Source organism: Xenopus laevis, chromosome 4L, assembly GCF_017654675.1.
Source record: "Xenopus laevis strain J_2021 chromosome 4L, Xenopus_laevis_v10.1, whole genome shotgun sequence".
Taxonomy (NCBI): domain Eukaryota; kingdom Metazoa; phylum Chordata; class Amphibia; order Anura; family Pipidae; genus Xenopus; species Xenopus laevis.
In genome coordinates this window covers 8,495,981-8,512,133 of record NC_054377.1, presented here as the reverse complement: position 1 = coordinate 8,512,133, position 16,153 = coordinate 8,495,981, and the positions used below count along the sequence as shown (strand labels likewise).

Genomic DNA, 16,153 nt, shown 5'->3' with positions numbered 1-16,153 from the left:
CTTTGTCATGCCTGATGCAGGGATATATCCCCACTTGCAGATACTTTGTGCCGGTTATTATTTTTGAAAACACCCCATAAGTACTTAGGGATAATTTACACTGCTTAAAAAGGTCTTCTAGTTCCTGGGGGTGTTCCGTTTGCTTTTTATTATAGGGATGTAATGGGTCCATATTCTCTAATAATTTCCTTATACCAAAGACAGGTATGGAACCTGTTATCCAGAATGCTCGGGACCTGGGGTTTTCTGGATAATGGACCTTTCAGTAATCCAGTATAGGTATGGGATCTGTTATCCAGAAAACCGTTATCCAGAAATCTCTGAATTACAGAAAGGCCATCTCCCATAGACTCATTTTATCCAAATTAATAAAAATTTTTAAACATGACTTCCTTTTTCTCTGTAATAAACAAACAATACCTTGTACTGGATCCAAACTAAGACAAAATTAATCGTTACGGGAAGCAAACCCAGTCTATTGGGTTTATTTAATGTTTACAAGAGTTTCAAGTAGACTTAAGGTATGAAAAACCAAATTAAAGAAAGTTCCCTTATCTGTAAAACCCCAAGTGGCAGATTTATCCGTAACTCGGAGCTTTATGGAAAACGGGTTTCCGGATAACGAATCCCATACTTGTATGTAATATGATGTAGATAACATAATTTAATCCAGCTAATAGTTTTGTATAGTGCCCACACTCTGCTGCACAGAACCACCAAACTAGGGATGCACCGAATCCACTATTTTGGATTCGGCAGAACACCCGAATCCTTTGCGAGAGATTCGGCTGAATACTGATCCGAATCCTAATTTGCATATGCAAATTAGGGGTGGGAAGGGGAAAACATTTTTTACTTCCTTGTTTTGTGACAAAAAGTCACGTGATTTTCCTCACTGCCCCTAATTTACATATGCAAATTAGGATTCGGTTCGGCCGGGAAGAAAGATTCGGCCGAATCCTGCTGAAAAAGGCCGAATCCTGGCCGAATCCCGAACCAAATCCTGGATTCGGTACATCCCTACACCAAACACAGGTGGAACACAGCAAGTTGCATTTCCATGTGGCACAGAGAGTTCGGACAACATAGAAAACAATGGGAGAACAAAGGAAGGGAACACATTAGTAAACAAAAAGACACCACAGGGAGCATAGGAAAAATGCTCTTCTAATATAGAGATATCGTATTCCAATAAGATCATGCTGCAGTTCAGTCACGTTTTTGCACGATGTGGCTTCTGCTAACTAGATGAAGGTTACCCAGGCTCAGACTGGCAATCTGTGGATTAGGGCAAATGCCAGATGGGCTGCTGTAAAATGCCATAGACAGTCACTATTAATTGGGACTGTGGGGGGCTGTTTGGGCCTCTGTGTATCTGAAATGCCAGGGCCTATTTTGAATCCCAATCCTGCCTGGGCCTCATATAGACAGCTAAGTTTATAGAAAGGTACTAAAGGTATCTTTAGTATCCATATTTGTTCAGGAATTGCCTTGCTAACAAATTAAAGAAATATATTTTAAGGCTTTATTCCCATTCACTAAAATGTTTTGTTCCTACCAGAGCAATTCCTACCAGTGCTTAAATGTGCATCATTTGTATTTTATAGGGCCTTTTTAATATATCCAGCTTTAAAGTAGAAGAGCAAAAAAAAAAATATAGCATACAGTTGATTTGACTTATTACTATAGAGATTATAAAATGAAAAGTTGTTAATTTTTCATCTGCATAAATAGGTCCCTTAATGTAAATAAAGAATAGTAGAGCTGCAGATGGCAATTATCTTTATTGAAATAGTAATGTCTTACCGGTACTAGTTTGCCCATATTATGATTTTATTGGAAAGGTCACATTACTTATGTACAACCAAACTTTTATTGTATAATCATAATACAAGGAGAGGTCCAGCAGGGCTATGTATGTGTATTTGTATATTGTGCTTTGGAGCCAAACTAAACTATAAAGGCTTTGTTGATCTTGTTTTATTGCCAGTTATCTTCTGAGTAAGCTGCAAACAAATAAGAGCTTATGAGGCTCCGCACAAAGCGTTTCTTCACTTGTCCTGAAACCTGTATGTAGCCGTGTCAGTAAACTGTAAGAAATGACAACTGCCTGGAAAAATGTTTCCACCAGGTGTTGATTTACTATATATGTTATGTCGTGGACATATTTTATATTTACTTGTAAATGTTAGATTATGCTCCTGGATTATAGAAATGCTAATTGTGCTGCAGTATTACAGTTTCATATGCAAACCTAGAGGGCCACACCCTTCCGCTTTAACTCTGAGAAGCAGCCAGGAACACCTGTGGATTGGGTGTAATGTACAACACGGTTCACTTAAACTGAGTAGCTATTGGTTTAGCTCAACAAGAGGTCACCATCAGTAATCACAGGGCCCCATACTACTTACCTAGCAAGACTTTCTCACCCAAGGTGCCCAAGTTATTAGCCAACTGGTTGTCTGGGACCTACCAATGAGGATAAATTACCTTGGCATGCATGGCCACCTTCTGATCCATCTGGCTGCTTCCAAATGATTGCAAATTACATTTTATTATATTATTTATTTAGTTAGTGTAAACAACACCCACAATCCACCTAAACCATGCCCACTCTCTACAAGACTCACCTCTTTTATAACCTGGGAATTAAGCTCTGCTATGGGGCCCTTGACTACAGTGCACTCTATAATCACCTCAACGTGACTCCGCTGACCACAGATATAAATAAAGAAAGCTGGTAATGTTGGACAGAAAAGCTGTGTGAAATACTTTATTTCCAGTAATGATCTGTTACGAACTGTGGTGGTTAGGAGCCTGTAATGCTACCAGGGCCTATCTTGTGGGTGTTGTAGGATGGCCCTACCAACCCCCTGTGTTCAGCAACACCCTTTTGGGGCCCAGGGCTTTCTGCTGCGAGAGAAGGCAGGGATCCAACTCACGGCCAAGATAGTTTAAGCAAGGTATTAGAAGAATCAGGTAAAAGGTGTAGTCATGTTCAGGCAAAGGTCGATGGCTGGTGGCAGGATTCCGTGGTCAATTCAGGCAGAGGTCAGTGGCAGGCCGCAAAGTGTTAAACTGGCAAAAGGGTCAAAAACCAGGCAGGAGTAATAACAATAGGCTTAGGCAGGATCAGGATACTGAAAACCAGCTTGGGCATAGCCTAGAATACAAAAGCGCCTTTTATTTTTGAATTTGGTGCCAAAGTGACGTCAGCTCGTCCATTGGCATCCTGACGCAGCACACGCCAAACTGGACATTCGTACGTGCGTCAGAGCAGAGGAAGCCTGGGAGCCGGTCTCCCGGCGCTTCTTACATGATCCTTGTAATGTTTCGATCCAGTATAGAATGATATTGGAGTGACTGAGAAAGTTGAAACAACTGACAGTTTGCAAGGTCAACAAGGCTGAGTGATGAGGGTTAAAGCGGTTGTTCGCCAATATTTTTTTCAGTTCAGTTGTTTTCAGATAGATCACCAGAAATAAAGACTTTTTTTTCAAATACTTTCTTTTTTTTTGTTCATGTTTTTTTTTTCCAATATTGAGATTTAAAGTATAATTTTTCACCTTTTAAAGCGGTTGTTCACCTTTAACACTTTTTTCAGTTCAGTTGGTTTCAGATGGTTCACCAGAAATAAGGACTTTTTCCGATTACTTTCTGTTTTCTGTGTGACTTTTTCTGTTGATACAATAGTTGCTAATACTCCAAAGATGCTGCTGAAAAATGTGTCAACTAAATGTTGCAAAAATATAACAGCGCAGAATAGAGTCCTGCGCGGAACCAATTTGTTAAACCCGACACGCACCCAGATCCGCAACCCGGATACTTTCCCGCTACCCTACCAGCAAGTACCTTATCCGCAACCCGATCCGCAACCCGCTGACCATCAAAAAACAGGAAGTGCTGTCATTGTAAACTGGAAGTGACATCATTGGAAGTTGGTGTTATCAGAAAAAAAAGGAGTAAAACAGGAAGCACTGTCATTGTAAACCGGAAGTGACATCATTGAAAGTAGGCGTGATTAGAAAAAGGAGTAAAACGCGAGCCGCAAACCCGGAGAACTTCTACCTGCAACCTGCAGGGTACCGCAGGTTTTGCGGGTAACCCACGGGTACCCGACCACTGCAGGACTTTAGCGCAGAATCTGCACCTAAATTACTTAACTGCCAGACTCAAATACCAGAGACAGTAACCTTAGGGGGGTGGCACACAGGGAGATTAGTCGCCAAGTAATAAATCTTTGATCGACTAATCTCCGCAAAATGCCTTCCCTCCACCGATTCGCATTCTTGCCAGACGGGAAGGCATTTTGGGGAGATTATTGTTGGAACATGTAGCAAAGCAACAGTACTCCACATTTGTACTTTATATAGTAGTAACACTTCATATAGTATTCAACAAGTTTACATTGTAAAAATACACAATACATGCATACATCAGAGCTAATACATGTATTCCTGATGTGTGTTTTAAGAGAAGTATTTCTGTTTCAGGCAAATCTATTGGTGTGAGCACTTGAGGGCGTCACATAGCTGAAATAATCACAAATCACATTGCCTCTGAAATCCTTTGCTGTTAAAACTTAAAATGCTCTGCCATGTGCAATGAGAAGTAACACATGCTCTGTGAGTAGGTCAAGGGCAATGTGAAGAGACAGAGATTGGAAGAACTATAGATGCGATCTGTGAGCACCCTTGATTCACAGTTCTCCACATAAGTACATTTGCTGATGCCTTTGTACAATATTAAAGTACCCCCTATTGTAAAATATAAGGATATTATAAGTCACGAGGAGTTCCATGACCATATAAAAGCATGAGGCCAAAGACCAAGTGTTTTTAGACTGGTCATGGAACTCCAAGGTTACTTTTAATATCCTCATATTTTTCAACAAGGGGTACTTTATTTATTATAATACACACGTTTTAGTGAGTCATGTGACAAAAATGACATCACTACTCACCGTTTATAAGAATATCATTTACAGGATATTCATGGCTTTTGTGTGTTATATGCAACTATTTAAAGTGGAGGTTTCATTTCTCTACACCCGAGGAAAATGCACAGAACACTAAAAAAAGGTTTGAAGGATCACAGAAACCGAGTCACATAATGGAATCTACTGTTTGCTATTTTTTGTCAATGGACCATTGTTTCTGCTGCTGTACCTGCTGTTCTATATGCTGTATACACTGAGTAAAACAAACACAGAAATAGTCAGATTTGCCAGGTGAGGCTTACAGAATTACAGTGCCAATACCCACCCAGCAGAATTAATATACACTTTGTCCAACAAGCTTATAATTGACCTGCGCTACAATGATGTTCTACATTAAACATATGCCTTAAAGTGGCTTGTGGTTAATTGGATTGTGTTAAAATTTTGAATCATGTATGAATATTATAACTAGGGATGCATCGAATCCAGGATTCGGTTCGGTATTAAGCCAGGATTCGGACATTTTCAGTAGGATTCGGCTGAATCCTTGTGCCTGGCCGAACTGAATCCGAATCCTTCGCTGAGCGCAACTTCGCATTTTTGTGAATTTGTGGATCGCTGCCGAAAATTCGACAGGCGAAGTGTGGCGAAGCCGACTCCGCCGGTTAGTGAATTTGCCCCGAAATGTTGTTGGCCATTGTGTCTTCAAATGCTTTTTTCTCTGTGTCTTAAAGTGCTGGGGCAACTGTGTCTTGAATTGCTGGAGTGATAAGTGATACAACTCTAAAATATGTAGGGCATTCGGTAACAGTCGTGTGATATGAGACCTGGTACAGGTGAGTTGTCCTTAGCTTTAGGGATGTACTGAATACAGAATTTGGTCTGGGATTTGGACAGGATTCTGCCATTGTCAGCAGGATTTGGCTGAATTAAACTGCCAAACCAAATCCTTAAAATCACATAACTTTTCATCACTTGAACAAAAATTGCAAATTTTTTGAATGTTCATTTTAACTCTTCCTTGCCTTAAAGGAGAAGGAAAGGTACCGAAGCAGTTTATTGCCAATAGATTAGCCACAATAGTGCAAGCTATAACACCATTTATTCTGTTCAATGCTTTACCATACCTAAGTAAACAGCTCTAGAAGCCCTCTCTGTTTGTTTAGGATAGCAGCTGCCATATTAGCTTGGTGTGACATCACTTATAGCTCTAGGCTCAGATTACAACAGGGAGGGGAGGAGGGAGAGTAGAGCAAACTGAGCATGCTCAAGACCTGGAGGTTTAAGCTGAAAACAGGAAGTCTGATACAGAAGCCCATGAGTATACAATAGAAGGAAAGAAATGCTGTGTTTCTTTTGACAGAGGACTCAGCAGTATTACTTTGAGGGTTTACTGGTGTATTTATATAGACCTTTCTGATAAAGCTTACTTAATTTTTGCCTTTCCTTCTCCTTTAAGGATTCTGTTTGAGATTCGGCAGAATCATTCATGAAAGGTAGAAATCGTGGATTTGTGCATCCCTACTTAATATAACTTTTACAACTTTTGCTGCCAGGACTATATGTATCAATCATAGGTATTTCAGATATCAGAAATAAGCTGATAAATAATAATAACTGTGTCCATATGGAAAAATATATTACTAAAAAAGTGTGTGCTTTATAACCCTGATGAGATCTGCTCATTTGATCTGTTCTGGCAACCTGCTGGGCCAAAACAAAATGTCCAAATCTCACCATGTATGACCAGCTTTAGTCTGGGATATAATGTAATATATATGATTTTTAGTTATATTTTCCTTTTAGGTTAATACGGGTCTTGTATTTTTTTTAACCTCTGCATTTTTATATAAATTCAGATGTGCAAGTTAGGGACTAACATCCCACACCGTATGATAAGGAACCATATACTTATGGCCTACCCTATAGCTGAATATGTAGAGAAATACATTCATGTAAACCCACATATCCATAGGATAGAATTTCCTTGTAAGGCCCTAGTAAAATCATATCATAAAAAATAAAGACGTATAATCCCTGCCACAAAGCCTTAATCTAATAGTAATTTGTCTTGCAATATGACCAATAACATACATTTTAAACAAATATTTCCTAGAATGTTTGCAGCTCCTATTTTATTGATGGGTTGGCCTAGGCCAGGGTGGGGTCCCAGCGCTAGAGGTCACTGGGGTCTGTTTGCTTCCCAGGCCAAAAACTGCCAGTCCTCCCCTGCATGCAAATATGCAGAAAAAGAAAGTTCTATGTGCACAGTAAGCTATCTTTATATTCTGGGGAATGAAAAATGAATAAAAGTGAAACACTATAGAGTTCATCTGTAGGAGTAAGTGCAAACAGTCGAGTGCTAATGGATGCAGAATTGTGCCTTTTAGCATGTAATGCCATGTACTTGCAATCAGAACCTGTGGTGGGTGCGCGTTGTGCCCCTTTTTGCAGCTTTCACCTAATTTTGAAGGTGCGTAGATATGTGGCTGGTACAAACAACAGGGCTGGAGTGGCATTTTTGGGTGAAATACACAGCTCTTTATACCCGTTTTTTTTTCTGCACCATGACCTCCTTTAGAAAAGTATTGGTTAGGCTTCAATTAAGAATACAAGGTACAGTTTCAAATGTAAAACTGTGTCCATCCATTAGGCAAATCAGTAAATATTGCCCTTATAACCTCCAACCACCAATTTTGAATGCTCCTGCTCACTGATCACCAGAATGCAGATTAGGGTTACCACGTGTCCAGTTTTTGGAAGGGCTGTCCAGGTGAAAACTGCCTGTCCGGATTTCCAAATTAGTAAATTTGGACAGGATATTCAGGGGAGTTTCAGGGGCTGCTGCCTAGAGTCGATTTTTTGTTTAAAAAAACTATTTTAAACTTTTTGCCGCTGCTCTGTGTCGCTTGAGGCAAGGTTCTTGGAGCGGCCCTGAGGATATTGAAGCTAATGACATGGCAATCAACTAATCACTGATCACCACGTCATTATCCGCCCCCTGCCCGGATTCAACCAATTTAAAAGGTGGCAACCCTAATGTGGATTCTAACTGTGGCACTAAAAGACGCCTCTCTCCATGCATTGACTGACGTGATCTGACATATATACGTGCCCTAGGTTTGAGTATGAGCACAGTGGGGGACATTTATCAACACTGGGCAGTAACCCATGGCAACCAATCAAATTGTTGTACTTGCAGCTGGCTTCAGAATGCTAATCACTGATTGGTTGCTATAGATAACTGCCCATGGGCAAATTTACCCAGTGTTGATAAATGAGCTCCAGTGCCTCATATTAGCCACAGGGACAGACTTAAAAGGGGTTATTAATCTTTGAATTTTACTTTTAGTATGAGGTAAAGAGTGATATTCTGAGACAATTTGCATTTGTTTTTCATTTTTTATTATTTTAAGTTTAAGTTAACTTTTTATTCAGCAGCTCTCCAGTTTGCAATTTCAGCAATCTGGTTGCTAGGGCCCAAATGACCCTAGGAAGCATGCAGTGATTTGAATAAGAGACTGGAATATGAATAGGAGAGACCTGAATAGAAAGATGAGTAATAAGAAGTAGCAATAACAATACATGTATAGCCTTACAGAGCATTTGTTTTTTAGATGGGGTCAGTGACCCCCATTTGAAAGTTGGAAAGAGTCAGAAGTAGAAGGGAACTAATTAAAACACTATAAGAAAGAAAAATAAAGGCCAAGTGACATGTTGCTCAGAATTATCCATTCTGGAACATACTGAAAGTTGTGAACCACCCATTTAAGTATTTACAGTGGCAGTATTTTTCAAAGTTTTAAACTGTATTTGGGCTTGTTCCTTAAAACATTTTTTTCAAGAAATGCTCCTCCACAAATTTGTTCCCTTGCTGTGATTGTATTTTATTTGGTCGCTGTATCAGTCTTCTACAATAACATCAGAAAAACTCCTGGCTTTGTTTGAATGATATAAAATAATGAATGATACTATATTGATGCTAAACTCAATGAAAGAGGAACATTAACGATGAATACTGCAGTAAATAAGGATAGTGGGATAAAGTGGAAAGTAGTGCTAGGCCAAAAAGTACTTGCACCCAAGGACAGCTATTTCTTGCCCCGCTCCTTCTCTGTAGGAGTAATAGGGAGTTTTAGCTTTGGTGATGCTGTTTAGAATAGGGTTACAAGTAGGGATGCACCGAATCCAGTATTTGGGATTCAGCCGAATCCTTGAAAGATTCGGCTGAATACCAAACCGAATCGTAATTTGCATCACATGATTTCACTTCCTGCCCCTAATTTGCATATGCAAATCAGATTTGGTTTGACCAAGCCCAAGGATTCAGCCGAATCTGAATCCTGCTGAAAAAGGCCAAATCCTGGATTCGGTGCATCCCTAGTTACAAGATAACTTAAAAATTCAGGGATACATCTAGGCCGAACTGCTTGCAATTTTATTTAAATGCAATCAATGCAGCCCTGCAACAAGCATTTATTAGAGGTGTCAATGATTTGGTCAAGTGATTTGGTAACCTTAGTTAAAGGGGTGGTTCACCTTTCAGTTAACTTTTAGTATGTTATAGAATGGCCAATTCTAAGCAACTTTGCAGTAGTTCTTCAATATTTATTTTTTATAGTTTTTAAATATTTTGCCTTTTTTTTCTGATTCTTTCCAGCATTCAAATGGGGGTTACAGACCCCATCTACAAACAAATGCTCTGTAAGGCTACAAATGTATTGTTATTGCTACTTTTTATTATTAGTCATGCTATTCAGGCCTCTCCTATTCATATTCCAGTCTCTTATTCTATGCAGGGTTGATGGGTTATTTGTACCTAGCAAACAGATTGCTAAAATTGTAAACTGGAGAGCTGCGGAATAAAAAGCTAAATATAACTCAAAACCCAGAAATAATGAAACATGAAAACCAATTGCTACCTAGATGCTAGGATGATGGACCCTAGCAACCAGGCTCTAGTTTGAAAGACAGGTTGGAAGATGCTGATTATTGTAATACAAATCAGAAAAAATAAATCAGATCATAATCTGCCATATTGCTTATGTTACTGAGGCTTGTGACATACTTAAAGGGGCTGTAACTATTAAATTAACTTTGATTATGATGTAGAGAGGGATATTCTGAGACAATTTGCCATTGTTTTTCATTTTTTATAATTGCATGTTTTTAGTTAATTAGATTTTTATTTTATTCAGCAGCTCTCTAGTTTGCAATTTCATCAGTCTGGTTGCTAGGGTCCAAATTACCCTAGCAACCAATCATTGATTTGAATAAGCGACTAGAATATGAATAGGAGAGGCCTGAATAGAAAGATGAGTACTAAAAAGTAGCAATAACAATACATTTGTAGCCCTTCAGAGCATTTGTTTTTAGATGAGGTCAGTAACCCCCATTTGAAAGTGGAAAGAGTCAAAAAAAGAAGGCAAATAAATCACTATAATAACGAAAAGATGAAGACCAATTGAAAAGTTGCTTAGAATTGAACATTCTATAAGTACCAACAATACATTTGTAGCCTTGCAGAGCATTTGTTTTTAGATGGGGGTCAGTGACTCCCGTTTGAAAGCGGAGTAAAAAAAAGAAGGCAAATAAATCACAAACTATAATAAAGAAAAAATGAAGACCAATTCAAAAGTTGCTTAGAATTGGACATTCTATAACGTACTAATAATACATTTGTAGGCTTATATAGCATTTGGTTTTTAGATGGGGGTCAATGACCCCCACTTGAAAGTGTAAAGAGTCAAAAAAAGAAGGCAAATAAATCACAAACTATAATAAAGAAAAAATGAAGACCAAATGAAAATTTGACATTCTATAACATACTAAAAGTTAACGGTGAACCACCGCCAGTTTGCAGACCTGAACTTATGTTACTGCCTCCCTTAAGTAGCAAAATCATGAAATTAGTTAGCTGTTTGCTCTTTGTTACACTTCGACAAACAAATCCGAAGGGACTTCAGCTGGTTCAGACTGCTGAGCAGCACAAGGAGAGGCAGAGCTTGGGAGCGCAGGTCTTTTAGAGGCGTGGGAGACAGGCTCAGATCACTGGCTCAGCTGGATGTGTTGTTCATCTCTCTTACAGGGCAGCACGCTGCATGCGGAGGCTTAAAGCATTCTTCTGAACCCAGAGCAACTTCCAATGAAACAATGAGGGAAAGTCAGAAGGAGTATGCAGACGACAATGAGAAAGGGATCCACATTATCAACATCAAGGCTATTGAAGACATCGGATATGTCCAGTCTGATGGCATGGTAAGTTGCACTCGTTCCTGTCACATTTGTATCACATATGTTACTTTGGTACCAGATGCCGGCTGCTCGGATAGTGGAAATTACGGTCCCAGCAAAACGGCAGACTCTCTGGAATCTTGTAATATAGCAACCTTAACGGGACAGTTTTAAAAGCTTGATTTTAACTTTTACATTTCTCACACTTTGTGTACGAGACAATGCTTGTCGGGCAGGGCAGCAGACTGTGCCGTTCCGCTGCTTCCTGAAGAATTGTCTAGGTGGTGTATGTTTAAATTTAGCATAAGAGAACTTTTAGCTGTAGTAGAAACAGAATTGTCACCCAGACATTTATAAAGCTCTAATGACATTCCTCTTTTGCTGCTGACTTTTAGAAATCGTGAAACTATATCACATCATCCTCATTTGGAGCCAAAAGGGAAACGCACCCTTGCCACATAAAGGGTTAACCATGACTACTTGGAGATTCCCCCTGTGTTTATTTTATTAAATCTGTGCCAAAACCAAGCAAGCTGGACTGAAAGGTTTCTGGTTATCTGGCTGTACTTGTAAGGTGAACCCCTTAATCTGATTATTATACACAGCCATCCTATGTGGGAAATAGTTAAGGCTTCATATCTGAACAGAACTAAGGTTTCAGTAAACAGATGTGGGTGGCTGTACCCTAGAACTAATCCCTTCTACAAATCATTTTAACCCTTTTATCTTGGCTAAGTCTTACTGCTTAATGTCATTGCAATCTCTTGGGAGTTAAGAAATTGTAGTGTCTGGTCTGCTTTGCCATCACCCATTTCCATTTTCTTTGGTGTAGGAACCTCTGTGTTAACATCTGTTCATAAATTTATATTTGAGAACTGCACAAGAATAGCAAGTTAGGGCAATTAAAGTTATACTGATACTAAAAAATTGTATTTTCAAAATATGAATTACATTAAAAGTCGCCTATGGGTCATGTTTATCGTTTTTCACGGATAGTTCTGCTTTTGTAAGTAATTGTCACTTGAAGTTCCTAAACCTGATTGTTTTGCCAACCTGACTGTCCCTTCTTAACCTGTCAGTTAGAGTTTCTAATGGTAACGGACTCCTGCTACACAAATATGGCAGCCCCTTCATAGAGGAACAGGCTAATAAAGGTAATATAAAAGCATCAGGCCAATACTTTTTTGGCAAAATTATAAATAGCATTCAAAATTCATTATGACAAATACAAAATTTTTTTATTTTCTGGTGTCAGTATCTGTTTGGGATTCAGCCGAATACCCGAATCCTTGGTGAAAGATTCGGCCAAATACCGAGCCGAATCAGAATCCTTATTTGAATAGGCAAATTAGGGTCAGGAAAGGAAAACGTGGAAAAAAAATTTCTTTTGTGATGAAAAGTCACGTGATTTCCCTACCCGCTCCTAATTTACACATGCCAATTCGGATCGGACAGGCACAAGAATTCATCCAAATCCAAATCCAGGAGGGCCCACTGACACCTTGGCCCACCGGGAGTTTTCCTGGTATCCCGGTAGGCCAGTCTGACACTGCATCTGTACTTTAATGACATCAAATCACTGCATTTCAACTTAAAAAAAAACCCTGTATAAAAAGTAAGATACTTTAGCATATGAGCCCCAATGCATTTATAAAAATTCTTTAAGTTAGACTTTAGGGCACACTAAGTGGATCGTCGGCTTTCCCCAGCCTGCGTTTTGTATGCAGGCGGAGGAAAGTGGATCAGCTGTCTTCCACATTTAGTTGATTTTGGCATGGGAAAACAAAAATGTACATTTTCGCACCAAAATCAGCTCAGTGTAGCTCCACACAGGCCAATGCCATTTCTGTCAATGGGGCTACATGAAAAATGAATGACAGCAGATCCATTTTCCTCCGCCTGTACGCAAAATGCAGAAAACCGATGATCCACTCAGTGCCCTTGCACTTAAAATATAAGATTGGTTATGTTTACAATAGCTCATTGGACCTTATTAAAGTGGACCCGTCACCCAGACATAAAAATCTGTATAATAAAAGTCCTTTTCAAATTAAATATGAAAACCAATTTCTTTTTTTTATTAAAGCGTTCATAGCTGTTGTAAGCTCATTTAAAAATATCAGCTGTCAATCAAATATTGTCTGCCCCTCCTCTATGCCTAGGCATAGAGGCGGGGCAAGCAATTACTTTCACTTCCTAGGTGTCACTGCTCTCCCTACATTGCCCCAGTACTCTTAACCATTTAATTGTGTAGCCAGGACATGGGGATGGACATCAGGTCCCACATTCTGGTGCACAAACAAGATTCTGAGATGATACAAGACTTGTCTTAATAACAGTGTCCACAATATGGCTCCTGCCTGCTTGTTATAATTATGAATTCCCAGACTGAAGGAAACAAGATTCAAATAATTTATACAGTGTAATTAAAGTTCATTTTGCTTGACTAACATGATAAAATAGGATTTGAAATATTTTTTTTGTGTGAAGGGTCCCCTTTAATTATTAAAAAACCCCAATTCAATCGGATCGGGGAGAAACACAAAAAAATCATCCGCATCGTACAAATTTTTTCACAGTTCTTTCTCAAACTGCTTGATTTTTTTCCTGAAAAGCCCAACTTTTTGTGATTTTTGTCTGAAATAGTTGGATTTTCGGGCTAATTCCAGCGCAGACCTCAGAAATTTCCAAATAAGATAGGGACCTCTCCCATTGACTTATATGTAACCTCGGCAGGTCTGAGATGCCAGATTTTCGGATTCAGATTTTTTGCAGCCTCAGCTTTTAATAAATCCTGAAAAATTCAAGTTTTTCCCCCCCACTAAAAATTCGGATTTTATAGTAAAAATCCGAGTTTTTGGCATTGGGACTAAATAACCCCCATTGTAAATACCTCCCATTGCCCTTTTAACAACATGGCAGACATAAAACTAATTTTCCCATTAAAACCCGTTGAACGGTGTTTTGATCTGAATCATTTATTCCTGCTTGTAATGCCACACTAAGGGGCACATTTACTAAGCTCGAGTGAAGGATTCGAAGGAAAAAAACATAGAATTTCGAAGGTTTTTTTTGGCTACTTCGACCATCGAATTGGCTACTTCGACTTCGAATCGAACGTTTCGAACTAAAAATCGTTCGAATATTCGACCATTCGATAGTCGAAGTACTGTCTCTTTAAAAAAAACTTAGACCACCTACTTCGCCACCTAAAACCTACCGAGCACCAATGTTAGCCTATGGGGAAGGTCCCCATAGGCTTTCTAGGCAATTTGTGATTGAAGGAAAATCATTCGATCGATGAATTAAAATCCTTCGAATCGTTCGATTCGAAGGATTTAATCGTTCGATGGAACGAATTGCGGTAAATCCTTCGACTTCTATATTCGAAGTCGAAGGATTTAACTTCGAGGTTCGAATATCGAGGGTTAATTAACCCTCGATATTCGACCAATAGTAAATGTGCCCCTAAATGAAAATCAGGTCCAGTATGTTATTAACAGTAACAGCTTAGTAGTACACAAATATTTTGCAAGGTTTGCACAATATTTTCTTATAAACAAGCCTGCAGATAAACATGTATAATGCATAAAAAAAGGTTGCATGTGTTATTGCCAAAGTTCACACAAATCTCTTCGTTTTCAATAATTTATAACTCATAACAGCAGTTTTAATGATATTTTCTTTGAGTCCGTTTATTTGAATTCTAACCATTGTGCTGTGAACTTGTGGAACCAGTTTCTGCAGTCTTACGTATACTTGAGCTTAGGAGAAAGGGGAAAGTTATGTTCATCACTAAATCATTTTTCAGTGATGTATTTTTGTGGAGACAACGAGGGTGTGTCTACACAGTTTAAACAAAATATATCCTCTGCACTAACCATAGAAATATATTGAGTCAGGCCTGGGATTCAAAATAGGCCCTGGCATTTCAGGTACACAGAGTTCCTCAGCAGCCCAATAAATAGTGACTGTCTATGGCAACTTACAGCAGCCCCTTTGGCATTTGCCAGAATCCACAGATTGCCAGTCTGGGCCTGCTAAGAGTTAAAAAAAGGCTTATTAAAAGGCCCACTAATCATTTAAAGGAATTGTTCAGTGTAAAAATAAAAACTGGGTAAATAGATAGGCAGTGAAAAATAAAAAGTGTTTCTAATATAGTTAGTTAGCCAAAAATTTAATGTATAAAGGCTGGAGTGATTTGATGTATAACAGGTCAGTCACAACTCTACTTCCTGCTTTTCAGCTCTCTTGGTTTACACTGACTGGTTACCCTGGCTACCTATCAGAGACTTGAAGGGGGGCCACATGGGTCATATCTGTTGCTTTTGAATCTGAGCTGAATGCTGAGGATTAATTACAAACTCACTGAACAGAAATGTACCATGTGGCCCCCCTTCAAGTCGCTGACTAACTCAGAGTTATAGAGCTGAAAAGCAGGGAGTTGGATTCTGGCTGTTTTATTAGACATCTGTTCACTCCAGCCTTTATATATTACATTTTTGCCTAACTAACTATATTAGAAACATTTTTTATTTTGCACATCCTATCTATTTACACAGTTTTTATTTTCACACTGAACTGTTCCTTTAAAGGAACAGTTCAATGTAAAAATAAAAGCGGGGTAAATAGGCTGTGCAAAATAGAAAATGTTTCTAATATAGTTATCCAAAAATGTAATGTATAAAGGCTGGAGTGACTGGATGTGTAAAATAATAGCCAGAACACTACTTCCTACTTTTCAGCTCTCTTGGTTTCCACTGATTGGTTACCAGGCAGTAACTAATCAGTGACTTGAGGGGGGCCGCATGGGTCATAACTGTTTGATCCATTTTATTGTTGCAATTTTACTTTATTGCTCATCTTTCTTTTTACAACCTTTCCTGTTCAGCTTCCATTCTAACTTCCAATCTGCTCCCTAGTTGTTAGCATAGTTAAGCCTTAGCAACCAGATAGCAGTTAAATGCCTAAACTGAGAGC

General features: G+C 38.9%; 1 protein-coding gene across 6 annotated transcripts in view; it reads left to right on the top strand.

Annotated features, from left to right (window-relative positions):
- Window positions 1–16,153, top strand: part of ano1.L (anoctamin 1, calcium activated chloride channel L homeolog) — a 120,565-nt gene that overhangs the window by 24,593 nt on the left and 79,819 nt on the right. For all 6 annotated transcript variants that reach the window (XM_041589099.1, XM_041589096.1, XM_041589097.1 and 3 more), the window contains exon 2: window positions 11,028–11,197. In XM_041589099.1, the coding sequence (XP_041445033.1) occupies window positions 11,028–11,197 (170 nt within the window). The remainder of the gene's footprint in view (window positions 1–11,027; window positions 11,198–16,153) is intronic.